Source organism: Clinocottus analis, unplaced genomic scaffold (genome assembly GCF_023055335.1).
Source record: "Clinocottus analis isolate CAN_PGR_092001 unplaced genomic scaffold, fCliAna1.0.p SCAF_10, whole genome shotgun sequence".
NCBI lineage: Eukaryota > Metazoa > Chordata > Actinopteri > Perciformes > Cottidae > Clinocottus > Clinocottus analis.
The window spans coordinates 9,594,428-9,622,110 of NW_027175821.1; the positions used below are offsets into that span (position 1 = coordinate 9,594,428).

A 27,683-nucleotide genomic window follows, 5' to 3' on the forward strand; every position below is an offset into this window, starting at 1 on the left:
AAGACCTGACTTATGGGTGTCCCAATGAGCGATGCAAAAAACAGAAGCTCCAGGGATACAATGCTCCTTTATCAACTCATAAAAACAAGCCAGACGCTGAAGAAGCCTTTCATTTGTCTATAAATCAATGCTGCCATCTAGTGGTGTCCATGTGTGTAGGTCATGTATTCTTTCACTGCTCCATATAAAAGGAAAAATGCAGGGTGTTTGTGTGTAGATTTACTATTTAAGAGGGAAAATGTCAGAACTAGTGTCTTGTCACTTTATTTATCCCACCACGTTTACTTCTGGTTCTGACTCTCACTGCCGATTGGCTCCAGTTAACATTTCCAGTAAATTTGGCTCTAACACATACCCAAAAATACTGAAAAGTGCATCATGAACATAAAAGTGACACATCAGAGCTCAAACCTAACTTTGTTATCATAAAAACAATAAGAGTTTGATGTTCAGAGTGCTTGCATATTTTCACACTCCTGACAAATTGACAAAAAAAAATATATTAACATTTGCTTTTTAGTGTTTCTAATAGTCAGATCAGACAACCAGAACACATATATAGCATGCATTTTTAAGATATACATAGAGAGGAAACAGAAACCTTTTAGTTGAAAATGTTGTTATATTTTCTATTTTTGTGATTGAGTTTGTACGTTCTGTCACCATTTATATCTTGTTTCTTCTGTAACAAGTACCAAATGTCATTGTACACAAAACATAAAGAGCAAAAAGGACAAACTGATATGTTTTACTGAATATGACCCACCATATTTACAGAAGGCTCAGTAATTAATGCCTGTGTTACCGAGTGACCTATGACTCCTGATAAAAACTGCACTATATTACACAGCACTCCCACTAAAAGCTCATGCTGCCACAAAGAGCTCCCTCAGCATCCCACCAAATAATTTGCATCTGCATCATCAACCTCAGCAACAGTTGCATTACTGAGCAGCCTGGATGGAAACACCCTGCAATATTTATCTTGTACCCTTGTGTGGTATTCGGGACTGTAGACCTTTTTTCATTTTTTTATCAAAAGAAAAATGATACTAAGAATATTTTTTTTAGACTCATTGGCCTTAGGTCATTTTCTGTGAAGAACATAAATCAGAACACATTTTCAATGACCACGCACTGCACACCCCCCTACACATTTATATTAGAGAATGTTCGGGTCCACTGGACCCGGGGAAAATAGGAGTGGAAATTGTAGGTCCAGGGCCAGCTTATAGAGAGAGAGTGTGTGTGTGTGTGTGTGCGTGCGCGCGTGCGTGCGTGCGTGCGTGCGCGCGTGCGTGCGTGCATGAATTTTGTTTTTATGCCCCTGCCGGTCCCTGCACAAGGTTGCAACATTGTTGATAAATTCAAGCACTGACACCTGTCTGCTCTCACGTTTCAGCACATTTTGCGGAACAAGTCTTTATTTGCTCATACTCCATCCCAGCTGCAAATTGGGGGCGGGACACAATAAATATAGATTTGCCCTTCTAGTTCCCTATCACAAAAGATTCTCTGCTCTGAGGGCCTTTCCATTGATTGTGGAAGTTAGAGAAGCTTTTGATGATGATAGAGAGGAAGAGGATTCAGAATGTGAGGATCACATTCATAAAAATACTGACAGAGTCTAACAGTGACTTTAAGAAGAGGATGAGATTAAGCATCAGCCTGTTCCAAAATGAAGACGAGCCTGTCAACAGCTAGCAAGTGAACAAATATGGATGATCTGCTTTCAGGGTTCTGCTCTAACCCCAGGATTCTATGCTTTGACCTCAAGGTTCTGTGCTCTGACCTCAAGGTTCAATGCTCTGAACTAAAGGTTCTATGCTTGGACCTCAAGGTTCTATGATCTGAACTCAAGGTTCTATGCTTTGACCTTAAGGTTTTATGCTCTAAACTTAATATTCTATGCTCTGATCTTAAGGTTCTATGCTTTGAACTCAAGGTTATATGCTCTAAACTTAATATTCAATGTTCTGATCTTAAGGTTCTATGCTTTGAACTCAAGGTTCTATGCTCTGAACTCAAGGTTCTTTGCTTTGACCTCAAGGTTCTATGCTCTAAACTTAATATTTTATGCTCTGATCTTAAGGTTCTATGCTTTGACCTCAAGGTTCTATGAAGTCTGAGCTTCACTCCACCTGCTGCTACACAGGACAAGCTGGTCAACTCTTCCAAGTTTGTGTACCATATGCTCCAAAAAAAGGCATACTGCTGTCCCCTGCTGACAGAGATATAGAAAATAAAATGCACATATGCATAACATTCAAGACACCTGTCGCACCATAACATAGAATATGTGGGTGGGTTTCGATTTTAAGAAGAACATAAGTCATAATCACTAATAGTAGCAAACCGTCACTTCTGCTATAATGTTTTTGTTTTACTTTGATTAAATTGTCATAAGACAGCCTGCTGAAAAACTGAGTCACTGCAGTTAATCCTCCTTCATGTACCCACTGCTGGGTTTTAAAGGCCAACAATTTCTCTCAATTAACTGGTTTAAGCATGTGCTGCTTTGTCAAAACTTAAGTAGGTGAAAGGTGAAATGATAAACCTATTTTTCAAGGACCCAAGATAGAGAAATAAATGTTGTTTCACAATGTTTGCTTCTGCATTTTTATGAAGGGTAAAACCTAAAACAATCATCAACATTGTTTTCAGAAAATTACATTTTAAAAGGTATTGTGTAATAAAGAACAAAAAACAGCCACCGATGTGTGCTTTAATTTAGCTGACTAACACGTTTTTTAAAGTGGCCAGCAGATGTCCTTCTTTACACTAAATATATTATGGAAAGCTGTCACATAATAAATAAGCGGGAGATACAATGTAATACATAAGTTCATTGTAAGTACATTGTATCTTCCATGCCGTCTTTAGCTGAAAGTACAAATTCTAATGGAAGTATATACACAACCTGTTAATTTACCAGAGGTCTTGGCGTCACGTCACACTAACAAACTACATATTCCATAATCCACAGTACACCCAGCTTCGATGACATGTATTATCTTCCGTCCAATCGTTGTTTCAGCTTTATGATTGACGTACTAGCCAAGAGCTGTTATTGGTTTCTATGTGGTTTCCAGGAAGTGAACGCCACAATTCAAACCACCTCCCACATGTGAGCCCCGTCGTTAGCACCACGCGCAGCGTGTGGAGGAGAGAGAAACCGGTCGGGAAGGCAACGTCACTCCTCCGACCACCGACTCGACCTAGCGCAGCCGACAGACAGCAGAGCGGCGTTGTCCGAGGCAGGTACCGTACCTGTTTCATTTTTTTGCCGATACACACGCAACGCTGGAAAAGCTGGCAGTTGGTATACAGGAGAACAGGAGAAAGTAGGTCGTCTTAGATAAGAACAGGGTGGACGCTAGGGCCTGGCAGAAGTAGGCCCGTCATTTTCCGCGCGTTGTAGTGAGAGGAACAGCCCGGTTAGAGTCTTTTCCTCGCGGTCAGCCCAGTTGCCAGTACTGGTCAGGTGCCTTAACGGACACCGCGCCGCTTGGTTGGAGAGGTACTGAGTCCCGCTGGTTAACCGCTAGGTCAAATATTCTGCCCGTCTCGTAGGACAGTGACTATCGGCGAATCGCTTCACTAGACTCGTATGTTTTTCTTTTTCTTTTCAGGTGCTGAAGCGATTACAGCAGAAAGATGGCGGACGACCCCAGCGCGGCGGACAGGAACGTGGAGATATGGAAAATCAAGAAGCTGATCAAAAGTTTGGAAGCCGCCCGTGGGTAAGGGATTTTATTCAGCCTTGAGCCAATGCAGCCACAGGGCCGACTGTGTGCGGTGACTATGTGAATGTTGACCCCAGCAACAGCTGGAGATCGAACGAATGGAGCCGAATTTGGGAGGGGTAGCTTAGCGTAGCATAGCTATATTAGCTTACCATAGCTCCTGCGGCTAGCTTGCTAAATGCTAAACCCCTAGTGTTGATTGCTGTCGCATTTAGCCCGCCTAACGGCTCGACACGTTTAGTTAATTTGGAGGAATAAATGTGTCGATGTGTCTGTGTCAAGTGTGAGGCTGCGAAGAATGTTGCCATGACTCCCTTAAAGCGTTTAAAGCGAGTAACGGTTATTGTGTCTGTGTTGCTAACGAGCACTGCTAACAGACGTCATATATGGGAAGAGGCCGCCATGGGTGTCTTCTGACGAAAAAGCACGTTGAGAGATGAGGGCCGGCTAGCTTACTGTTGCACTTCATTTCAATAGGCTCGTTCCACAACTTCAAATGGCGCCCGCTTGGCGTTTTTTCACGTTGATTATATGACATAGCTTCTTAATTCCTCAAAGTCCCATAAGTGGGAAGCCTCATGGCAGGCGGGCTACAAAACCCCGAGTTGTAAAGAATCTCAGACTAGTTGCTTGCCGGTTCGGGACGTTGTGGCCTTCTTGAATAATCAAACACGACATGTAAATGTGGGTGTTTCTACACTTGCGGGTCGCTTGCTCTGCGACAGCCTTCCGTCTAGTATTGCGCACAATCTGCTGTCCTGTACTCTACTGCCTGCCATGTCACACACAGTTGACCGTTTGCCCCACATTCATCCAGCTGCTGCTACCTGCCTGTGTGTGCAGTGTCAGCCTGTACTGTTAAGCTTTGTCTTTTGACTAGCAGTGAAAAGAGAGGGAGCGTGGAGTAGTGGGACTGATAGACCTCGGCTTCAAGGGCAGATATTGTATGCTGTGTAACTGAAAGCCCATCCTGTTTGTCCCTCAACCTTTCAGACCTTGTCAAGGTGATATTTTGCAAGGGAAGGTTGTGTGTTTACAAATTTGTGTGAGATGCTGTGTTATCATGAAGGCAATAAAACAAACTGAATTAAGTTCTTGGTGTGTGTGTGTGTGTAAAATGTTAATGTAAGCATTAACATTACATTCTTGCTCTCGTTCTAGTAATGGCACCAGTATGATCTCACTGATCATCCCTCCCAAGGACCAGATATCTAGAGTGGCCAAGATGCTAGCTGATGAGTTTGGGACAGCTTCCAACATTAAGAGCAGAGTCAACAGGCTTTCTGTACTTGGGGCCATCACCTCTGTACAGCAAAGACTAAAACTCTACAACAAGGGTAGGTGTTTCAATGAAAACCCATATAAAATCCTGCAGAGTTCCATGTGAGTTACTTTTTCAGGGGCAGCTATACAGAATTAACTCCTGTCAGGATGTTAAAATTGTAGAAATGTAATCATGTGTGATAGTTTACTTTAAAGATTAGAAAGCATACTATGCACCTTCTGACCCCCCAGGTAATGAGTGCAATGTTTCAAGAATGAGATGTGGGGAGTATAGCATTAAATTGTAAATTTGGTTGCTGTTGGCATGAGATAAGAAAGTGCATACATCGCATCAGAAAAAAAACATCAAGTGGAACATGTCAGGGCCACGTCTGAGAAAGCTTGACGATGCCAGCCTCCATCTAGAAACAATACATCGTTAATTAATTTGTACGAAAAAACATATGTCTCATCTATTCTTTTAACGTTGTCTTGCCAGTGCCACCCAATGGTTTGGTTGTGTACTGTGGTACCATTGTGACAGAAGAAGGCAAGGAGAAGAAAGTAAATATCGACTTTGAGCCCTTTAAGCCAATTAACACCTCCCTGTACCTCTGCGACAACAAGTTCCACACCGAGGTGAGAGCTTTCCCTTTGTTTCCGTGTCTACACATGATTGCCTTTTGAGACATAAAGTTATCTCTTAGTATTGATATTACATTTATGTTCTGTCACATTCATATCATCCATTTTACCCAACACAGGCATTGACCGCCCTGCTCTCCGATGACAGTAAATTTGGATTTATTGTGATTGACGGTAGTGGGGCACTGTTTGGCACACTGCAGGGCAACACCAGAGAGGTGCTGCACAAGTTCACTGTGGACCTACCCAAGAAGCACGGTACTGGCCTACAATAATCATAAAACACTGAACTTTTAATATTTTTTAACTACACACCAAGCTTCAATAGATTATGTATTACATATTAGTCAGTATTAATATATGAATCTTAATTTTGCCTGTAAAGATTGTGTCACTAATTTTAATCTTTCTTCCAGGCAGAGGAGGGCAGTCTGCTCTACGTTTTGCTCGTCTCAGAATGGAAAAGAGACACAACTATGTGAGAAAGGTGGCAGAGACGGCGGTCCAGCTCTTCGTATCCAACGACAAAGTTAATGTGGCAGGAATGGTCTTGGCTGGCTCTGCGGACTTCAAGACCGAGCTCAGCCAATCGGACATGTTCGACCCTGTAAGTCTTTGTGTTTTGATGATTTAAAAAAAAAAAAATTACCAATATTTTTTATGTAATATATCAATGAATTTATGTGAATCTGAAATAATTCAGAAACTAGACAGCTCAGCTGTGTAGAATCTCAGTTCACTGTGGATAAAAGATAACAAAAAATGCAGATTAATTTGTTCCATTTTTAAAAGGTACAAATCCCAAACTAAATCCACTAAGATCTTAAGTCAAGACAACTCTATCTTGATTAACTTAAATTGGTGAGATGGGAAGCGTTCACATTATTAGCTGTGAACAAAAAACACAAACATGTCGAAAAATGATCCCAGACTTTATTGGGAGCTTAGGGCATCAGTTAATTAGGTGCATTTAACCTGCACACAATTGCATTTTGAACACTGGTAACTGTTCTGCGAGCCTCGCACAGATATCCTGCCACAGTTCTAGTGGGAACAAAACCTGTATCAGAATTTGTGGTTGTTTGCCTATTTCTGTTGAGGGCCTTTACCATCTCTCCCATGTTAGGGACTTGCTTAATTTACTAATATTTAACTGCAGAGATATAAAGTGTGTTTCTACTCTAAGTTTGTTTAACCTGTGTGAGTGTGTCTGTTCTACAGAGGTTACAGGCCAAAGTTTTAAAGCTCGTCGACATTTCTTATGGGGGAGAGAATGGTTTCAACCAGGCTATTGAGCTCTCAGCAGAGGTTCTCTCTAATGTCAAGTTCATCCAAGAGAAGAAGCTCATAGGTGAGTCGTCCAACTGACACATTGGAACAACAGTTTTCAGGTGTCTCCAGTGACGGTTTATTAAAAAGCAAAAAGTTTTGTTGAGGTAGAGATTTTCTTAATGGTTGTCCCTCTTTAGGACGGTACTTTGATGAGATCAGCCAGGACACAGGGAAGTACTGTTTTGGTGTGGAGGACACGCTCAAGGCTCTGGAGATGGGAGCAGTGGAGATCCTCATAGTCTACGAAAACTTAGACACCATGCGTTACATTCTACGTGTACATGGGGCAGAGACTATCGGATTAGAGAATGGTAAAAAAACAAAACGCATCTACCTGAGAAGAAGGAATATTTAAAAAAATAATAAAAACATACTGCAATGCTATGATCTTCATGTGTCTTTTAATTTTCAGATGAGAAGACTTTGTACTTGACGCCAGAGCAGGAGAAAGACAAGTCTCACTTTACAGACAAGGAGGTGAGCTCTTCAAAGAAATGACAGATTCTTGTCAATTAAGTTAGACCCTTCACCCATCATGCCATGCATTTCTGACTCTTGATTGTGTTTCTAGACGGGACAAGAACATGAGCTGTTAGAGAGTATGCCTTTGCTGGAGTGGTTTGCTAACAACTACAAGAAATTTGGAGCCACGCTGGAGATAGTGACAGACAAAAGCCAGGAAGGGTCCCAGTTCGTCAAGGGCTTTGGAGGAATTGGTGGTAAGCACACTGTTTACAATAGGGTTTATGACTGGAGATTTGTAAAAAAAAAAATTTTAAAAATGGATGAATGGAGGATATTTGTAGTCTAGTTGGTATAATCTTTTGAGAAAATGTGCTATCTATCATTTTTAACTTGGACTAGTGTAAGAAACAAGGCTTTCTCTAATTGTCCACATCGCCGCTTAAGCTGCTTTACCAAAGTAAATTTTATGCTGAAATCGGCAACAACCAGACATTGATAGCCAGGGCTATATGATTGCAAGAATTTCACAGGCTAATAATAATAATTGGCTTAGCTCCATCAACTCAACTATCTATCTATCTATCTAATGTTTTTTATTTCATGTTTTCTTGTGGTGTGGGGGTATAAATGCTTGAGGGATTATCTTCTCCTAATACAAATTACATTTTGAATGCTGTCACGATCTAATCAAACATGAACTGGTCAGCCATCATATAACCTGTCATGTTTGTGTTCCTCAGGTATCTTGCGGTACAGGGTGGATTTCCAGGGCATGGAGTACCAAGGAGAGGACGATGAGTTCTTTGATTTGGATGACTACTAGGTAGTCGGGGACTGATATTTGGAGAAAAAAAGAAAAGGAATGAATGAAGAAATGAGGAAAGAAAAATGCCACCTCTCTTGCAGCAAGTGAGAGGTGCAACCGTGTTGACCATATATGACAAGACACACCTTCCAATTTACTTGTTGCATACACAAACATGCGCATATATTTCATCTGTACACACAACAAAATGCATCACACAGGCTGAAGAGGAGTGAGATTTTCTTTCATCCAGAGAGGGAGAAAGCCCTTCCTGAATAAATCCCTGCCTTAGAGTGCTGGTTCCTTCCCCTAGTTGGATTGGACTCGACTCATTTTGTTCATTTTGTTCTCCTCCCCTCCATTTTGAATGAACACAACAGCAAGTTCCCAGATTCCTCGCTGCCCTTAACCCGGTCTGAAGATGAACTTTGGACTCACTTCTCATATATAGAAAATATATTTTCCTTTCTTGCCTCATGTCCTTACCCTCTCTCTTCTCCCTTCAATGCTTTCTCTTTCCCCCCCCTTTTTTGCATTTCATTTTTTTTACTGGTAACTGCTGCTGTTGTATTTTATGAGAGTGGGGGATTTTTTTTACCTGGGTTTCTGTAGAGAAAGGGGGACAACGTATTAAATTTGAACTGCTGAAAACCATTGCTACCTCTTCATCTGCTGTGGTCTCAATCTTGTGCTAAGTCTGTCATCTTCCAGAGAAGGCAGATAATTTCTTTGCTTTTCTGACTTTAAATGAATATTTTTATAGTCCTGCGTGCGTGATAAGTATACATGACTGCTTTTAGCATTTATTTATTTTGTCTTAATTGTTGCATCAGGATTCATCTAATGTTGAGGTTTAATTTAGTTAAGAATTAATTTTTAAGGCAAAAGTATCAGATCTCGGTTAGATCTCATTGTCCTAGTATTCATTGTTATACCTTGACATAAGGTGATGTGATCTGTTTGAGATTAACCTCAAGTTTTCAACAACCTGAGTCCCAATCACCCACCTCCAGCTGTGACATGTTTGAATGCGTTTGTAAATTAATCTGTGACACCTATGAACAAATGCATTTAAAATGTCCATGTGTCAATGCATTCTTGTTGGTGCAATTTTAAATGTGATGTTGGTCTAGAAAATGAGCTTTGGCATTTGCTTGTCTATTGGGTTAAGATGAGGATGTTTTTTTATTCATAATGCTGGGAAATACTTAAAACGGAACTACCCAGGAGCTGTTAACGAATGGCCTCGTTGAAGACACTAAAAACTAATTCATTCTCTAGTTTAAAAAAAAGAACAAAGTTTTGCGCTAACCGTATTAAGGGGCTTGTGTCGATTAAGTATTATAGTAGGCACTGATTATTAAGGAAGGAAACAAATCTTCCTGTGCAACATGCACCATGAAGTTACAATACCAGTTCAATTACATTTGAATAATTCTAACATTAACACTCAATTGACCAGCCATGTTTCTTTAGTGTGAACTATTAGCTAAAAAGTAACAAACTGAAGTTGCGCGTGGATTACTTTGATTAATGTCTGAAATCAATCTGTGTTCCAAGTTCCATATTTTACTAAAAAGTTATCCTGTTTGGTCTGTCACCCACTTTGGGTAACTATTGTCACTTTTATCCCTCTCCCTATTCACTCCTGTGTGGATTTAGTTTATATTTTATATATATATATATATATATATATATATATATATATATATATATATATATATATATATATATATATATATATATATATATATATATATATATATATATATATAATATGCAATTTGATGAACAGTGACAACCCAAAACTCCACAAAATTGTATTTGTCCATGTTATCACACAGCTATAGGGATACAACCTTGAATCCTTACATCACTTCTATTACTATTTTATGGAGTCGGATTTAAATGACCATTTCCTGAAATAACATTAAAATTGCTAACATCCTGCAGTATCTTATAGCAAAGCTATGCGGATGATTGATTTTGCCTTAGTGTATTCCACTTCAGGATGGCAACAGCATCTTCATCCATTTGCCCTTTTGTTTGGGGGAGTCACCGGGGAAGCCTTGGTAGCACGGTGAGCCAATCAATAAAAAGTAAAGCCATCAAATCACTCCCCTTTTGACCAAATCTGTCCAATCAGCGCGAATCTTCATGTCATGGGCGTTACCATTACCCCCACCCACCCTTTTGACACTGCCCCACCAAAGCTGTGTGGTTGAGCGAAGTGAATGACGTCTCTGCATTTGCGGGCCGCCGACGCAGGGCTGGGTTTCCATTTTCAGAGCGAGTTTCGGGGGGGATCGTCAACATGGAGCCGGAGATGGAGGACAAAACGTTGGAATTGATGGTAAGATCATTTTCGTTACGGCATCCTGGACATCCGAAGTGTTCAGTATCACTCTTATAGCTGGTGGGGGGAAGCGCCGAGGCTCGACTCGACGGCAGGAACGGGCTGGAGCGGCTTGTCGGGAGAGGTGGAGGAGAAAGGAGGGGGGACCAGAAAACAGAGGGAGGGCCTGAAATCATCGATACATTTTCTTAAGACTGCTCCGCGTATGGGGCCGAATTAATACCCAAGACTTTTTTACTTCCACGTCTGATACAACGTGTGTTGTTCGGGATACAACCGGCTCTCGGCGGGGATATCGAAAGGCTGTGTTCGGCCGTCGGAGGGTTTTCGGGGTCTCGTTCACTGCGGTGACGCTGCGCCACTTTAACTGGGCCCTGTGTGAGACTTAGCCATTCAGCTAACAGGCTACAAGGCGATGAACCACGTACATTTACGGGTATGTTATAGTATGAAGTTTACATTAAGAGAACCTACACAATAATAGCCGTGTGGATCAGTCGGGTGTGTTTAATAATACGACGCAGTGTTGATAAAACCGTAATTACGTTTTGGTTCTCTGTTTATATTTTCAAAGTGCGTAGAAGGAAGTGTATTGCTTTTTCATACCACGATTAGCGAGGTAGCAATTAGCTGAATAGCTAGCGTGCTAAAAGTGCTAGGTGTACTTGACATGCATTACCATACAAAAACAGTCAGTCGGGCAGGCTGGCAGAAGCTCTTTTGGACACCAGGAGCACGAGCTGTCATCATAATGTCGCTTTCCTCGATAGACTTGTCAGATTTGGCCAACAAGTAGCATCGTTTTCTTGTGTAGTGGTTAGCTTTCTTGATGAGATAGCTCGCTAGGCTAACGTTAGCTTAGTAAGAGCCAATATTAACACTACAGGGGTCAAACTGGTCTCGAGGAAGACTCCAATTAAGATAATGCACACATATGTATTGTAGATTAACTTACACGCCGGTAGTTTCACATTTCTTCCGGCATTCGTACTTCATATCTGTAATACTGCAGTTTATTTACCAAGCGAATCAATTGCACTGTTTGCTATTGACATGACAAGTTAGGCCTAGAAAGTAACGTTAATTACTTAGATATTAGATATTGATTCAGAAAATTACATGGACCAGCTGTCCTGAGTAAGCGGGTAGTGCCTATTTTTGTGAAAGTGTCCTATCCACAGCTCCTCCGGACGTTCATAGACCCTGAATAACCATCGTTGAGGGAAACATAATGCCAGCAAAGAGTCAAATTAGTAATGGAGACCGACAGACAAGAAATACAATGTATCAGATGCGTTGCTTTCCACATCTTCCTTTTTAGATGTTTATCTTTTTTTCTTCTTCTAAAAGTTTCAATACATTCTTGGAGCAAGCCCATCGGTACATTTCTGTTTTTAGGCTTTCTTTCACAGAATACGAAACTATATTACGAGTGTTGATATAATATGAAAAGTAGTTTATCTGACAATACCTCCTGTTGTATGTAGCCATCACAAATAATAAGTTTATACATCACCTCTGTTTCTTCTCCATATGGAGGGAATGTGTGAAGGGTTTGGGCATCGTAATCTTACAGTGCTACACAACATTTTGAATTTTGTCTGGGTTGTGTTTGTGTATTTATTTTGATCTGTTATTTTGTTCCATTGTTATTCACTAACCACTCATGACAGTGGGGAAGGCAGAACAGTGGGTGGGGTTTCTGTCAAAACGAGAGCAACAATATTGACAATTACTCCCATTACCCCTCCCTCTTCTCTACCTCCCCACCCAGTCCATGTCTAATAATGCTCCTGTGTGTATGTTTATCAGTCTGTATCTTGTGTGTGAAGGAGTGTGTGTTCCTGCGCTCACTGTGCCAATGTGTGTGTAGCTCTAATACTGGTTTTTCCCCTTACTATCCCCCACCTCCTCCCCTCTTCTCTCCTCACCTTTGATGGTTACACACCTACCTCTCAATTTCAAACCAAACCGTATTTATTTATTTTTCCATTATTTTGATATTCCCAACACTTTCCCGCACTCCACCTGTCCTGTGTCTCACCAAATTCCTCACCACTTCCATGCATATACATATTCATTGATCCATCCATTCACTCATCCCCTTTGGTTTCCTCCTCCCAACTTCCGTCATCAACTTCCCTCCTCTTTTCCTTTACTTCTCATCTCTGGTCTCTTGCTCTTCTCTTCCTCCCTCACCCTGTCCACTACGTTCTCCTCCCCTCCTCTCTCTTTCACACAGTGCTCTGTGCCTCGCTCTCTCTGGCTGGGCTGCTCCTCGGTGGCTGAGAGTTTGTGTGCACTCAGGTGCCTGCAGAGCATCCCCTCCACCCGGGCTCACAACCAGGTTCTGCCTCTCTCCTCTTAATTCTGCTGCTCCTCCTCCTCCTCTCCCTTCCCTTCCTCCCTTGCCATCTTCTCACCCTTCACTTTTCTTTGCCCACTCCACATGACTCCTCATACCACCTTGGCGCAGACAGTGCCCACTCACCCTCCTACCTCCTCACCTTCCGTTGTCCTTTCCTCTCTGTTTGAAGCACACTGCTCTCAGGTTCTTCTCTGGTGTGTCCTAAAACTCTCTCTGCTTGACACAGCATTTCTAGCTTTGTAAACTGTAATTTAATTCCTTATAATCATGTCAAATCACAGTTCTTGCATCTAAATTAGAACCCACAATGCTTAAACAGTCAAAATGTAATTGTGCCATGGAATGAAACAAAACCTTTTCAATCAGTTTGACAAGTAGACTATTGCCAAAGTTATCTGATGTGAGTGGAGGATGGACTCAGTGGGTACCAGAGAATAACCCCACAATGAGGAGTAGCATTTGCTCGCCTTCTTCCTGGAGATGTGAGGGCCGAGATGGGAGGGGGGGAGGGGGCTCTGAGAGGCTACATGCTTGCTTGCCTGCCTGCCTGGCCAAACCTGGTGTGTCTGTTTTTATTTCTTCTTCCTTCTCTTCTTCTGCTCTGCATGATCATCAACACCAGCAAGCCCATTCTGGCTTCTTGTCCTGTCTGCTTTGGTCTTGGTACTTGACCGTTTCTGTGGTTGTTGGGTCAAACCACTGATGTTCTCAATTGGGTTTACCCTCCACAAGTAGCAGCATCACAGTTAGGGTAAATGGATAACTACACTGATCAAAACATATAACAGTTTTGGGTTTTACTTAAGGAAGAATAGCCAGGTAAATAGTATTCCTGTTTTTAAGACAGGCCCCAGATTCGGTAAGCCTAAAGCCACCCTTGGGTTCCCGGAGAAGCTCGAACAGATTAGTAAAATAAATAGACATGCCTCTATTCTCGCTTTTAAACTCTTTTCAAAGACTTTGACCTAGGCTCAGTCATCACAGATATGCACGGGAGAGTCTTGACCCTCTCTTACAGGCAAAAAGTCATGTGCCCAATTTCCCCAACATATAGGCAAAGATTTTTTTTTTTTTTTTTTTTAAATTTAGGATTCCCCCTGCAAATAATAGTAATTATGTATCCGTTTCATTCTGATGTGTTTCATATAAAGATCTGCTTTTGTTGTGCTCTTCCTGCTCATTTCTGGAGGGTTTGCAGTATGTCCTTTGTCTTTGTTCTTCAATATGAATATGTTCGTTTGAGGAAACGGTGTGCAATCGTGTTGGTTCAAGGTGGTCTCCTAACATCCGGCGTATCTTCAGTCACAACAAAAACAATTCAAATGAAGCCCCCTAAGATCATAGCAGGCCTGCTGTTGGTGGAATTTGCTGCTTGACTGTCCATGACTCGCACAGAAGTGTGTATGCTATAAGGAAACTGCTTTTTGTCATTTATTCACAAGTTATTTATTAAGTGTTAAGGGCCAGGTTATATAGTCAGCATCTCACTCTATTATTGTCAATAAGGGATTTCTGCCATAACGCTGTTGTTATTATGTTAAGTCTCCAGCTATAATGTAATGCACTTGTACGGGACCTAAGTGATGCTAGAAATGGGTGAAATCCAGTTCCCTCCCTGTTTTGGTTTTTCTATATTGTGTGTATGCTATAAAAACTATATCTGATTTTAGTTTCAATACTGTCGTGCCTGAGCTGCTGCCAGTGACATACCCAAGAAGCTGCAGTTTAATTTCCTGTCCAGACTACTTAGTCCACATTGCAGACAAGCAAGCGAATAGATTCCTTTTTGTTGCTGTGCTTAGTTTCTTTCACTTCATATGTGTGTATATGCACGGTTGTTTGTGCGTGCACACCCTTCCTTGGCTGTGTTTGTGGCACTCTTGTGTCCAGCGCTGTCCACAACGCTTCTCTGGCTCTTATAGTGCCTATAACACACATGCAAAGAGTACAAAACTAACCTGCACTTTGTCTTTGTTTTGTACTTCTTCTACAGAACACGTCAGGGATGGACTCACAGAACCTCGTGGATGATCTGTCGCCAAAGAAGACCACAGTTCTCAAGGTGTGTGTGCGTATCTGTTACGCACGGTGAAAAGTGAAGATCTGCCACTCAGCTTATTTATAGTCGCACCATTTCAAATGATCAGGAATCTCAAATAATGTATGTATTTTATTTTTCATAAACTTTTAAATCTTCTATCGAGGGGATACACTCGTATAAAGGCTGATGATATTTTAGTTAAACCTTCGACATGCTTAAAAATTGTTTCCAGGAAATACAGTTTTAACAACGTTAAATTTGGATCTTTTTTTATTTTAACTCATAATGTATACTGATACATCAGATTGTATTCACGGATATGCTGTTCCCTACGTACCTTCTAGTAAAAACCTTACACTGATGTTGACAAATGCTGAAGACATTGACTAGTACACCCGCAACACTGCAGATTTCTAGTTTTTTAATGAGCATTAACCCCCCGCAATGCCATTTTTTTTTGTTTAGTTCATTTTTAAAACTGTATAACTCCTCTTTACAGACTGTTTTTAAGGATGGAAACTAATCATGGTCGTGTTGTGTTCATTTTACTTTATTAACGAGAGTCAAACTAAAAAACATATTTTTTTAAAACATTTACAGCTTAGTAATGGTCCTGTTGTGGGGTCCCGCAAGCGCCCGTCAGAGGGGAACTACGAGAAGGAGAAGGAACACTGCATTGCCCTGTTTGACCAGTGGTCGGAGGCCGACCAGGTGGAGTTTGTCGAGCGCCTGATCTCCCGTATGTGCCACTACCAGCACGGCCACATCAACTCCTACCTCAAACCCATGCTGCAGAGGGACTTCATCACTGCGCTGCCAGGTACATGCATAGATTTAGAAGCAACCACTCCCGTATGAGCTCCACCTTCTTTGAATGCAGTGTACAGTTAGACACACGTAAGACTCATCAGTTAAATGTTTTTACAGCTTTTTTCGACAAATGCTCTAAATTTTAAACTTAAAAGTTAAGAGTAAATTAGTCTTTCTAATGAACATGACAAAAAAAGTTAAAACTACTTTAAGTTTGCACTACAGATGACATTCCTAAATGTTTTTGTATCGTTGATTGTCTTTATTTGGGTTACATGCCAATAAACACGCAATACATTTGAAAATATTGAACCCCAAGTTTCGGATAAACCGACCAGATGAAATACTCATAATTTTGCAGCAAATACTTGCTCAGCCTTTTTTCTTCCTCCCTTAAGCCCAAGGCTTGGATCACATAGCGGAGAACATCCTGTCTTTTCTGGATGCACGCTCGCTGTGCTCGGCAGAGTTGGTGTGTAAAGAGTGGCAGAGGGTCATCTCTGAGGGTATGTTGTGGAAGAAGCTCATCGAACGCATGGTCCGCACTGACCCGCTTTGGAAAGGCCTGTCTGAGAGACACCAGTGGTGAGAATGGACAAAGACCCATTTATACACACACACATGCACATATGTACAGGCTTAGCAATCCTGTGCTATAATTTAGGATAAAGGAAAGGAAGAAAAGTTTAGTGTACTAATACACTTTGAAACATGGATGTTATTCCTTTTAGAAGCTCTTTAATCACCTTTTAAAAAACATCCCAGTGTTAACAGAGCAGTGGTCATTCTTGTATTTTTCTTACCTTATAGGGAGAAATATTTGTTCAAGAACCGCACGTCAGAAGTACCACCCAACTCCTACTATCACTCCCTTTATCCCAAGATCATCCAAGACATAGAGGTAAGAGATAGAGCTTTCCTTTTCGCACCAGAATTTTTTTTTCTTCGGTTGAAAAGGTCACTTTGCACTTGGTGGGGATAGAATGGGGTATCGAGGCCTGTGCTGATAAGCGATCAGATCACATATTGTCTTTTAAACGGATGATCAACAATTGTGTTACTCCTTTTCCAATATATAAAACGATTTTCATCGAACTTACGATCAGAACTAGGTTTGGATAAAATCATATTCACAATTTACCATAGTGTATCTGACTGCAGGGTCAGGAGCTTTGCACATGCGTGATGAATTTATAATTTGGACACGGAGCCTGCAGAGGCTCCAAATCCAGCGTGAGGCTCCCGAGAGACTGACCCGCCTGTGAGAGCTTTGGGAGGCGGAGCGGCTCATGGCAGCACCCGCTGCTCGCTGAGAACAGAAACTGCATGACAATACGTGCTTTTTACGTCACGCTCAAGTCGGCGAGTTGTCAACACTGTCTATCGGTGGCGCTACGGAAGCGCGTACAGAAATTGCCTTTTAAAGTAAAAGTATTGTAGTTGTATTGCATTTATGGCGTGTATCTTATTTATTTTTTCATTTTTGATTGACCTCATGCAGGCCAGACTGGGAGAGCCGTAAGACGCTCAGGTCTGAACCATGTGATCTGGGTGTGCTGCACCTGTGTGCTGCACCTGTGTGCTGCACCTGTGTGCTGCACCTGTGTGCTGCACCTGTGTGCTGCACCTGTGTGCTGCACCTGTGTGCTGCACCTGTGTGCTGCACCTGTGTGCTGCACCTGTGTGCTGCACCTGTGTGCTGCACCTGTGTGCTGCACCTGTGTGCTGCACCTGTGTGCTGCACCTGTGTGCTGCACTGATAAGACCCTCCCAATGCAAAGAAAATATGCAGTTAACGATGATCAAATAATTAACAGCATTAAAGGATTGCTGAGAGTTATCATCAATTTTCCCTTTTTGTATTTTCTTACTTTCCATTGTTTTCATTGTTAGTTTTAACGATGTATTATAAAGTGCTTACTGTTAACGGCTCATAATTAATATCTAATATGCATTTATATTGTTGGGAAAATATCTCCTTCAAGCAACTAGATATATTCAAAATTTTACGACACATCATGACTACGTTAAAATGTACCGTCACTTAATTCTAACATTCACTAAACTCATCCTAACGTAACCGAAACTTGGCTGTTCGTGGTGCTGTTATTGTTGTTCACCAGCCTGTCTTCTGTCTGCCAGTATTTAATAAACGGAATACTTGTTGATTGTGTAACACTGTTAAAGATCAGTGACTAGAAAAACACGAATAGCGATCTCCTGATTGCATATTTTACTGAAATTTGTTCCGTACTACTTTATTTCACACTGTGATGGTTAACATTAAACTGTGTAATCAAATCGCGTTCCACGTGCGTGCCGAAATGTGAGAGGTAGCCCGAGGGATGCGGACAGATCTTGGATCCACAGTGGACTGTTGCACCTCGAGTAGCCAGTGGTCAGGAAGTGTACTTAAGTGCGTGTTGTAACTGCTAATGAAATAGCAGCAGCACTGATGACATGTGCTCTAGTTTTCCTATAACGTTAGGGGGCGGGTTATGCTACTGATGACTCCAGTGCATCTTAGAGCCGTGATTTAAGGCGTGCCCACAGTATCCTAAACAGAAAAATTGTCAAAAACAATCTAACTTCACAAGTCAGTAGCATATATTTATTTTGGCTATAAAGACATTATTTTCTGACGTGTTTAGAAACAAATCTCAGATTTGACTTTCCCTGGACTTCAGCAGTTCTATTTTAAAGCCCCGTCAGTAATCAGATACATCTCAACTATAAATCATGGATTAACTCATTTGAAACTACTTTGTTATTGTTTTAGTTTTTATGTTGTATAAATGTCACTTATCTATGCTTTTTTTACCTTGAAAAAAGATTGGAAAAGTCTAAGCAAATGTTGACTACAGCATATTAATTGCGTTGAATTAATCTGTCTGTGTGAGCGTTATTTTAATCACAATAATCTCATGACCACGTTCATGGTTTGATCACTTTATGTATTTGTCGCCATCTCTGCCTGCATAACTAAAGGCCTACTCTTTCTCTCTCAATTGCTTGCCTTCTCTGCGTTTGTCTTTCTAATTGTTTCTCTTTCTTTTCTCCAGACTATTGAGGCAAATTGGCGATGTGGGAGACACAACTTGCAGAGGATTCAGTGTCGCTCAGAAAATAGTAAAGGGGTTTACTGTCTCCAGTACGACGATGACAAGATCATTAGTGGCCTTAGGGACAATTCCATCAAGGTGTGTATTGAACATCGAGGAGAATCTGAATTATGACTTTGTCCACTTTATTGTTATCACTGTGCTTGTTCTACACTTTCGCTTCCATAACGACTGTCAATTCCATCTGTCCAGTGTGAAATCACCTCTGTGTTCATGGTCTGAGCAGACAGTATATAAACAGTCAAAGCTTACATGTAAACAACCTTAATGCCTCAAAATACAGCTGGTAACTCCCTTCCTTTACGACAGAGCAGCAGGTTTTCCACAATGATATAGATCACCCAGCTAATCACAATTTAGCTGTAAATGTCAAATTTGTTTTGTCTTTCGCACATTTTAATGCACCTTTCCCTATACGCTGATCCACGTTAATGCATATTTTAATGAGCCTGATTGCAATCAATGTAATTCTTAGGGCCTGTGTTCATGAAGTGTCTTTTTTTGGGGCCAAAATTGTTTTCTCAGCATTTCATTGTTAGTGCTCTAAGTTTCTATGACACTACTCGACACTACCCTTTCACTACTCGAACCACTGTTGTGTGATGGGCCAGCATTGCCCCTTTTTTTATTTATTTTTATGAATCTATTTGGGCTACTATCTGTTTGACTACTTGTTTCTTCACTATGAGCACCAATCTGAGGATGATTGCTTCATACTTTGTAGATGAGCTCAATCTTGCAGTCCGAACCATCTGTCGGAGGCGAGGTGTACAGGGATAAAAACACAACTCAACAGCAACATGCATGCCTGGCCAATCTGCTGCCACACATAGACTTCTAGGTCTTCATTATGTTAAAATGTAAAGGTCAAGAGAGACAAACGGGGTCTACAGTGACTTCATCAATATGTATATGATTTTCAATATGTGCGGCCGCACTCTCTTCTCATTGAGAACAATTGACAAATGAAGAAAAAAATGCTGTATGGACACAGGCTCTTACTTTGTTTGGTCATTTACTTTTTTATATTATTTGTCTCTACTCTGCAAGGATGCAACCTCAGCTGAGCAAATGTGCATGCACACATTCATATGGACCATATGGGGCGGAACGGATACAGACGGATCTCTATGATCATACTTGCGTTGTTTAGAAACGGATGATTAAAACATGTTATTGCTTCATTGGCTTTCACACTGCATCTTTCCACATTCCTCCCACACAGAATACCAATGATAACGACAACCTCCTTACAAAATACTAAGTGTTCATTTTTAAGGGCAGAGTAGTCTCAACCTCGGCTTTGATCAACTACAATGCCAGATTTAATCTTTGTGAAAAATAAAAATATAACATGATTACTCTCTGTAAGAGGCAACTGCAAAGCCCATTAATTATTAATTTGAACTGATATTGCGGGGTTTTTTAATGCTGACTGATTCATTGTTTGTTTTTCCTCCAACCTGGGTTTGTGTATTTATGAATTTCATACTTTCCTCTGGCTCGGTATGGCTTAACATCTTATTGTCTATGGCGCTGAGCTAAACCAGCAGACACTGAGACAGAACACGAGAATTACAGGATAAAAGGGCTTAACTTTAAACCAGTTGTGTGTTCCACGTATCTGTCTGGCCTGGGAGAAGATGAAGAAGGGAGGATGGAGGTGAAGAGTGGATTTGTCTTATTGTCTTTGCGGAGGTTAACGCACACCCAGGCGCGAGCTAAATGGCGCTGAGTGTACACACACTGCAAGTGGGGAAATGGGGCATGAACACTGCTGTGAGAATGGGCCATTCTTAGCATGACCCAAATTGGCAACCTTTTTCGCAACCACTAATTTTTCTGTCTCCTTCTCTTTCTCCCTCTGCATCACTCGTCTTTCTCTCTTCTCTTGCTACTTCTGTCCTTTCTCATGATATAGATCTGGGATAAGCAGTCTCTGGAGTGTCTGAAGATACTGACCGGTCACACAGGATCAGTGTTGTGTCTCCAGTATGATGAGAGGGTCATCGTCACCGGGTCTTCTGACTCAACTGTCAGGTACACATATAGATCCAGAGGGAACACACTGGATATTGACACAGGACCAGGGAATAGTGTTGGCAATATTTTTTAAATATTCATATCGCTGAAGTAACACTGTTACTCAGTGTTAATAAAGCTGACGGTTTGGACGACTGTCGAGGATTTACTGCACAACTATGACTGGTTCAGTTTATCTATAGTTTCCAACATATTTTCAGCTGAAATGCACTGTTTATCCAGTCCTGGCTTAAGCAATATAAAGACACAAAAAATAGATGCATTTATAGATACAAGATTTATAAATCTCAAAAATGTATTATTATAAAAACTGTATAACAATAAGGTTATAAGTCAAAACTAATATGTCTTTTTTGTATTGGATTTATTATCCGCTGGTTATATAAATTAAGACAAATTAACATCAATATTAGTGGGGAAGGTGTTTCTATGCAACAAGTAGGTTTGACGTTTTTTTAAATATACTAAAATGTACTCAACCAGAATAGTTTATTTTAAAATCAGAACATGTAACTAATGTGTTTCTGCAACCGATGTTCTCTCACTGAAAGTCATACTCCACAGTGGAGATCATTGTGATCATATTGTTGTTAATTTATATCCTGTAAAGGGTCAGACATCCCAACTTTGTTTTTATGTATTAAGCGAGATGCACAATGATTAATCTCTATATACTGATTTTTGCACTCGTATGCTAATGGAGTTAGAGTTGTGCCAAAATACCTACTACGGCCCTCAGTTTCAACTATTTCCCACCCAACTCCAGCTGCTACTCACAATGAGGCAAGAAATGTCGACTACATGTTGTTGAATATTAAATGAGTTAGATTAGTTAACAGAAGAGATATGTTGTCTGCTTTTCCAGTGTGTTCTACATGCATGCAGTTCAGACAATGTTTGTGAACTCTTGTTACGCTCTATTGTATAACTAATAAACATAATTCTCTCTTCTATCTCCATTGTTTTTCGGTTTCCTCTCCCATTGCATTTATTTTCCACTCCCATCTTTAACCATCTGGTGTTCCCTCTTTCCTCGTCTAATCTTTCTTTCCTACTTACCCATTTCTTCAATCATTTTCCACTTTTCTCTCACCCTTTTGTTATGTCTTTCCTCTTTTTTACACTCCTCTTTATCCACGTCCCCATTTTTCCCTCCTGCCTTTTCTTTTACTCTCTCTGTCACCTTGGCCCCCATCATTTTACCATCATGTCAATTCTCCCTACTTCTGTTTCCTTTTCCTTTATCCTTCGTCCTTCTCCGCTTCATCCTCTGCAGGGTGTGGGAGGTGACAACAGGTGAGGTACTGAACACATTGATCCACCACAACGAGGCAGTTCTTCACCTACGCTTTGCCAATGGACTGATGGTTACCTGCTCCAAGGACCGCTCAATCGCTGTCTGGGACATGGCCTCTCCGACTGACATCAGCCTACGCCGTGTCCTTGTGGGACACCGGGCTGCTGTCAATGTGGTCGATTTTGATGACAAATACATCGTGTCCGCCTCAGGGGACCGTACCATAAAGGTAACAAAAGAGCTGAGGTGGTTGTGTCTTAAGTAACAGTTTGGGATTTTCTGATAGTTGCTGCAGGATAGAGTTGCACCTTTTTTTTTTTTCTTTTTTCTTTTTTAAAGTTTTTTTTTTCAGAATCTGCTTCATTGGCCGTGTGTTTACACATTCATGGAATTTGACTACGATTACACGATGCTCTCGTCGTACATATGATATACAATAAACAAGATCAATATTAAAAAGACAATAAGAGTAGTGCAGATGGAGGGGTATGATTATTTTGTATGGTAAACCTTATAATTTACAGTTTAATCTGTTCAACGAGGATCCTTTCAAACTAGAAATGTCAAACTTGTTTGTGTTTCAAACCTTCCAAGTGTTTTCAAAGTGGTTGTTTGGTAAGATTTACTCATCTGAATAAATCCAGGTCCTTGTTTCACAATGCCTTCTATGTTGCCCCTTTTTGTAGGTATGGAGCACCAGCACCTGTGAGTTTGTGCGCACACTTAACGGTCACAAGAGGGGCATTGCCTGTCTACAGTACAGAGATCGTCTGGTGGTCAGCGGCTCATCTGACAACACAATCCGGTACTTGTTTTAAGATTAAAGATGTATAAATTGTATGTAGTATTTATATGAAAAATGAAAATTGTTTTTATATCTTCAAACTAAACTGTTTATGTGACACTAATCTAAATGTATTAAGGTGATTGACAATTTATTTGTTATGCAAGTCAGACCGGTTTGTCAAACAATTTGTATGATTTTAAATTGAGCAAAGGAAAAACCTGTACCCAAATGTCATTGTTTCAAATATATTTTCTATCTTCTCTTTCTCTAGGTTATGGGACATAGAGTGTGGGGCATGTTTGCGAGTGCTGGAAGGTCATGAGGAGTTGGTGCGTTGCATTCGCTTTGACAATAAAAGGATTGTCAGCGGCGCCTATGACGGGTCAGTTACTCGCACGTACGCACACAGCTTTGTACACAAAGACAAATTTAGTTTCTGATGGTGTCACCTCATATTTCTCTCTGCAGCAAGATCAAGGTGTGGGACCTGCAGGCAGCCCTGGACCCAAGAGCCCCAGCCAGCACATTATGTCTGCGCACTCTAGTGGTGAGACCTTACGATTTAGCCTAAAAAAAAAGTCTTTAGTCCTTTTACCCATTTTCTTAAGTTTTACCATAAAAAGTTATGATATAGTTTGTTAAAAAAAAGTGATTCAAAGTATTGTGTGTTATAACAAAGTCATAGTATAAATTGCCATTAAACATCTCATTGTAAAGCAGTATGCAGTACAAAAAATAATATTATGATATGCTGTTAAAAAGTAATGGATGCCATGTAGAAGTAATAAAGTCCTCATAGCATAGAATGTCCTAAAAGTCAGCATAGTATGTTATAAAATAGTCATTTAAAATTATTTTAGTTTGCCAAAAAGATACTGTTATAGTATGTCCTGGAATGGTATGTCTTTTAAAAATTGTAGTAGAGCATGCCATAAAGAAACAAAGTAACGTCTGTAATTGAAAAATCTAATTATAGTATGAGATAAATTTAAGGCATAGTTAGTGATTGTATATAATTCCATGAAAGTCATAGTATATGTTTCATAAAAAGTAATTGTGTCGTATGTAATGAATTCACAGTATAGTATATCATAGAAACTCTTCAAAAAGGCAGTATTTTATGAAAGACATCATGTTGTCAAACAAGTCATAGAAGCTCATCAAATGAAGTAAGCACATCACAGTGACATATGTCAATGTAGTATTTTCATTAAAAAAAATCAAAATAGGCCTTAAAGAAGATCATAGAAAAAGTCATAGTATTGTATGCCGTGACAAGTAAAACGTATTATGGTATGTCAAAGCCATAGTTTAATATATCCTAAAGTCATTGTATATCATAAAGCTATAGTGAGGTATGCTATTTAACTATTTTGAGAATCATTAAAGAGCAGACCACTCATTTGAATATTTTAGGTACAATCAGTTAAAACAGATTATTTCCAATACAAAAGCCCCGCAGTAAACTGTCTCATGCATATAATGCATTAAACAGATCAATGAGGGTAGACAAAATATTGGAATCTCATCTCTAAGTGGAGTAGACGGCATATTCAAAAGGCATCCATAAATGGCCTCTGAGGTTGCACTGCCCATTTTGGTTCAGAATGGCCTTTCATATCAATCTTGCAGGGGAAGTCCGGCGTTTTCCAACCTAAAAGGCTTTATTTGTGACGTCTCGGTTGTGGTTGTTCTGCTTTAAACGGCACTGAACCGTTATGTTCTGATATCAAGTCTAACAATCTCAAATGAATTAATACTCTGGTAGGTCAGCCTGCGACTACTATGTTACATGTTCGCTAGCATGATTAACGTCACGTCAACATGTCTTTTGAGTCCATGCTCTGCCTGCATCTATAGTATGTTAACATAATGTCATCATGTGTTTTCAGGAGCACTCTGGCCGCGTGTTTCGTCTCCAGTTTGATGAGTTTCAGATCATCAGCAGTTCTCACGACGACACCATTCTGATCTGGGACTTCCTGAACGTCTCGACCAATGGCCAGTCAGAGGGGCGGTCTCCCTCCCGCACCTACACGTACATTTCTAGATAGCAGGTACAAAGACCACACACATTCACACCTAGCTGATTAGACCCTTCTTTAAAATCTGCCCCGCTTCACACATGCGGTTGTGTATGTGTGCATTGTTAGAGTATGTTGACGCCTGCTGAGCAGACCCTGGTGTGATTGCAGACTCTGTACTACCCCTCAGGTGGCGCCATCCACCACACCCTTTCTCGGAGGAGCCCAGGGCTAATTGGCTGATGGGTGCGTCCGTCATGGAAAAGAGCACATCTCTTCTCCTTCCTCCTCGTCATCTCTCTGTCCTCCTCCCACCTTGCCTCCGCCACATCCACTTCCCTGCCCGTTCAGACAGAACCTTGAGCTTGTTCCCATTGCCTGCCAGTACTGTGACATGCGCGCACACACACACACACGCACACACACGCACACACACAAACCGGTCAATGCCGATAAGGATACCCGACTACAGAACCAACTCAACTCTCCAAAGAAGTTCACCTTGTACTACTAATTTATGTTTTGTAAAGTACACTAATGACAGTATTAACTTAGACCTTATAAAAGTCACAAGCTCCCTTTTTGTCCCCTTGATACAAACTTAAAGCAGCTTTTGCTCCATATATAAGTGTGTGTGTGTGTGTGTGTGTGAGAGTATGTATGTATGTTTGTGTGTGTGTGTGTGTGTGTGTGTGTGTGTGTGTGTGTAATAAATATATATGTATATATTTACATACATACACACGTATAAACACATGCAGTGGCACAGTTGGACAGAGGATGACTGGAGCTGTGACGCGGGAGACAGAGACTCTTTACTCAGCTCTAGGAAAGGAGGGAAGGATGGGAGATGGAGGGAGTGAACGAGGGAGAAATGAGTCTGGATGACTTCCCTGCTCCCTCTCACTCCCTCACACTCCTCCCTGTCTCTCTCTCCAGCCCCCCACTCTACCCCCTCCCTCCCTCCAGCCCTAACCCCCAGAGATGCACACTCGCTTGGAGTATGGGGGGCGCACACACTCAAGTTTGTGAGTGTGTGTGTTTGTGTATGTGGACTTGTGAAACGACAGAACGAGCAGAAGCGTCAAACAGACAGACATGCATGTGAGGTTGCCTTGGATACAGCATCCTGGTCGACCTTTGCTTTTTTTCTCTTTAACTCTTACTTTCTTACTGTTTTTTATTACTGTTATTTTCTCATTTTATTTGCGTATTTTGGTTCTTAGTACAAAAATCATACTAAGCGTAGTCCTCTTTCTATTTCCCCCCTCTCTCTTTCTCTCTCTCTTACTGCCTTTTCCTCATTCTTTCTTCTAACCATCGACCCATGTTCATCTGTCCCTTTCACTCCATCCTTCTCTCCCCATCATCTACGTGCTTGCTTTGGTTATGAGAGAAGCTGGAACTCAAGAGCTCAAATTTAGCTGTAAACGGAGTTGTCTTGTCAAAAATTGTGTTGTATATTAAAAATGATTTTTTAAAGAAGAAAATGACCTTATTGTGAATAAAGTACTTGACAGTGGTGGAGTGTTGAGCCAACTGTAACATGAATGAGTCTGATTGTCTGTCCTTGTCTGTGTGCATGTGTGGGTGGATTGGTGCTCTGCAGCACTCTATCAACATGTAGATGATACACTCCGTAGGCCTTAATGTGTTCCTTTTGTACTGCAGACCAACATATGGAATCAGTGGCTGTGTGTCCCACTGACAAAGAATGTATTTGTAATGTTTGGATTTCCTGACTTTTCTCAAGAAAACACTTCAAGAGCTCGTTGCTAGGTATTTCTGGAGATTACAGCGTTTTGTAGTTTTCTCAACTCAACAATTAGCATCTCAACAGAGTGTCTGAAAGAGTCATTAAAGATTTATAGTATAGCATGTCAAAAAAAGGTATTAAAGAGTCATCGAAAAATCATCGAACAGCATGTTGAAAAAAGTTGTTGAACTGTTGTGTACTTTGTTGGGAAAAACTGATATTGGATAAATGTATGTCCAAAAATCCATGTCCCAAAAAGTTTTTTTATATTAGAAATCATAATTTAGTCATAAAAATCCATTTAAAAAAAAAATCTGTGTATCCGAAAAGGATATAATATAGTACGTAACAAAATGCCATTCTAGGGTACTGTATGTCCTAAAAAAATTATAGGATGTTGAAATCATTATTTTAAGTCATACCATAGTATCTCAAAAGGTTTTTTATAAAGGAAAATGTATTTATATAGAACATTTCAAAAAGAGAAAGAAATGTATTACTGTTAATACAATTATAAACTGTGATGTAAGAGAATAGAAACAGGCTAAAATAAGATGAGACGGGCATGTAGTTGTGCATTGTAAGAAACTATTTAGCAAAAGGCAGTAATAATCTGCAACGTTTTGATTTAAAAGTTGAGGATTACAGTTGACCTGCAGTTCTCTGGAAGTTTGTTCCAGATGAATGATGCATGAAAACTGAGTGTTGCTTCTCCGTGTTTAGTTTAGACTCTGGGGAAAGAAAGCAGACCTGTCCCAGATAATCTGAGAGGTCTGGATGGTTCACGAATGTATTCTGGCCCTAAACCACTCAGTGCTTTATG

The 27,683-nt window shown here is 40.6% G+C and overlaps 2 protein-coding genes across 6 annotated transcripts; both read left to right on the plus strand.

Moving 5' to 3' along the window:
- Nucleotides 1–3,098: 3,098 nt before the first annotated feature.
- Nucleotides 3,099–8,910, plus strand: LOC137795502 (eukaryotic peptide chain release factor subunit 1). 3 transcript variants are annotated; one of them, XM_068593041.1, is made up of 11 exons: nucleotides 3,099–3,257; nucleotides 3,633–3,743; nucleotides 4,908–5,083; nucleotides 5,509–5,648; nucleotides 5,774–5,912; nucleotides 6,071–6,261; nucleotides 6,876–7,005; nucleotides 7,124–7,297; nucleotides 7,399–7,463; nucleotides 7,558–7,705; nucleotides 8,192–8,910. In XM_068593041.1, exons 2-11 carry the CDS (start codon nucleotides 3,658–3,660, stop codon nucleotides 8,272–8,274), a joined length of 1,332 nt encoding a protein of 443 aa, XP_068449142.1. In that variant the 5' UTR covers nucleotides 3,099–3,257; nucleotides 3,633–3,657; the 3' UTR covers nucleotides 8,275–8,910. The 3 variants fall into 3 exon arrangements, with proteins under 3 accessions (XP_068449142.1, XP_068449125.1, XP_068449133.1); XM_068593024.1 differs by having other exon boundaries at nucleotides 3,103–3,261; XM_068593032.1 differs by lacking the exon at nucleotides 3,099–3,257 and adding an exon at nucleotides 3,287–3,520.
- Nucleotides 8,911–10,481: 1,571 nt separating this feature from the next.
- LOC137793327 (F-box and WD repeat domain-containing 11-A) lies at nucleotides 10,482–26,655 on the plus strand. 3 transcript variants are annotated; one of them, XM_068589422.1, is made up of 14 exons: nucleotides 10,482–10,609; nucleotides 12,855–12,959; nucleotides 14,974–15,042; nucleotides 15,622–15,841; nucleotides 16,230–16,416; nucleotides 16,642–16,732; nucleotides 18,894–19,031; nucleotides 20,875–20,993; nucleotides 22,273–22,522; nucleotides 22,980–23,098; nucleotides 23,352–23,462; nucleotides 23,549–23,627; nucleotides 24,973–25,137; nucleotides 25,295–26,655. In XM_068589422.1, exons 1-13 carry the CDS (start codon nucleotides 10,571–10,573, stop codon nucleotides 25,132–25,134), a joined length of 1,689 nt encoding a protein of 562 aa, XP_068445523.1. In that variant the 5' UTR covers nucleotides 10,482–10,570; the 3' UTR covers nucleotides 25,135–25,137; nucleotides 25,295–26,655. The 3 variants fall into 3 exon arrangements, with proteins under 3 accessions (XP_068445523.1, XP_068445530.1, XP_068445536.1); XM_068589429.1 differs by lacking the exon at nucleotides 12,855–12,959; XM_068589435.1 differs by lacking the exons at nucleotides 10,482–10,609; nucleotides 12,855–12,959 and adding an exon at nucleotides 10,770–11,048.
- The last annotated feature ends 1,028 nt before the right edge of the window (nucleotides 26,656–27,683 follow it).

What these genes read in the sequence shown, in the direction of transcription:
- LOC137793327 (XM_068589422.1), top strand. Translation starts at nt 10,571, where the DNA reads ATGGAGCCGGAGATGGAGGACAAAACGTTGGAATTGATG. An exon ending in CCACCCGGGCTCACAACCAG is followed by an intron (nt 12,960 to 14,973) that starts GTTCTGCCTCTC and finishes CTTCTTCTACAG; the next exon opens with AACACGTCAGGGATGGACTC. An exon ending in CTGTCTGAGAGACACCAGTG is followed by an intron (nt 16,417 to 16,641) that starts GTGAGAATGGAC and finishes CTTACCTTATAG; the next exon opens with GGAGAAATATTTGTTCAAGA.
- LOC137795502 (XM_068593041.1), top strand. Translation starts at nt 3,658, where the DNA reads ATGGCGGACGACCCCAGCGCGGCGGACAGGAACGTGGAGATATGGAAA. An exon ending in ACTAAAACTCTACAACAAGG is followed by an intron (nt 5,084 to 5,508) that starts GTAGGTGTTTCA and finishes TTGTCTTGCCAG; the next exon opens with TGCCACCCAATGGTTTGGTT. An exon ending in GGACCTACCCAAGAAGCACG is followed by an intron (nt 5,913 to 6,070) that starts GTACTGGCCTAC and finishes TCTTTCTTCCAG; the next exon opens with GCAGAGGAGGGCAGTCTGCT.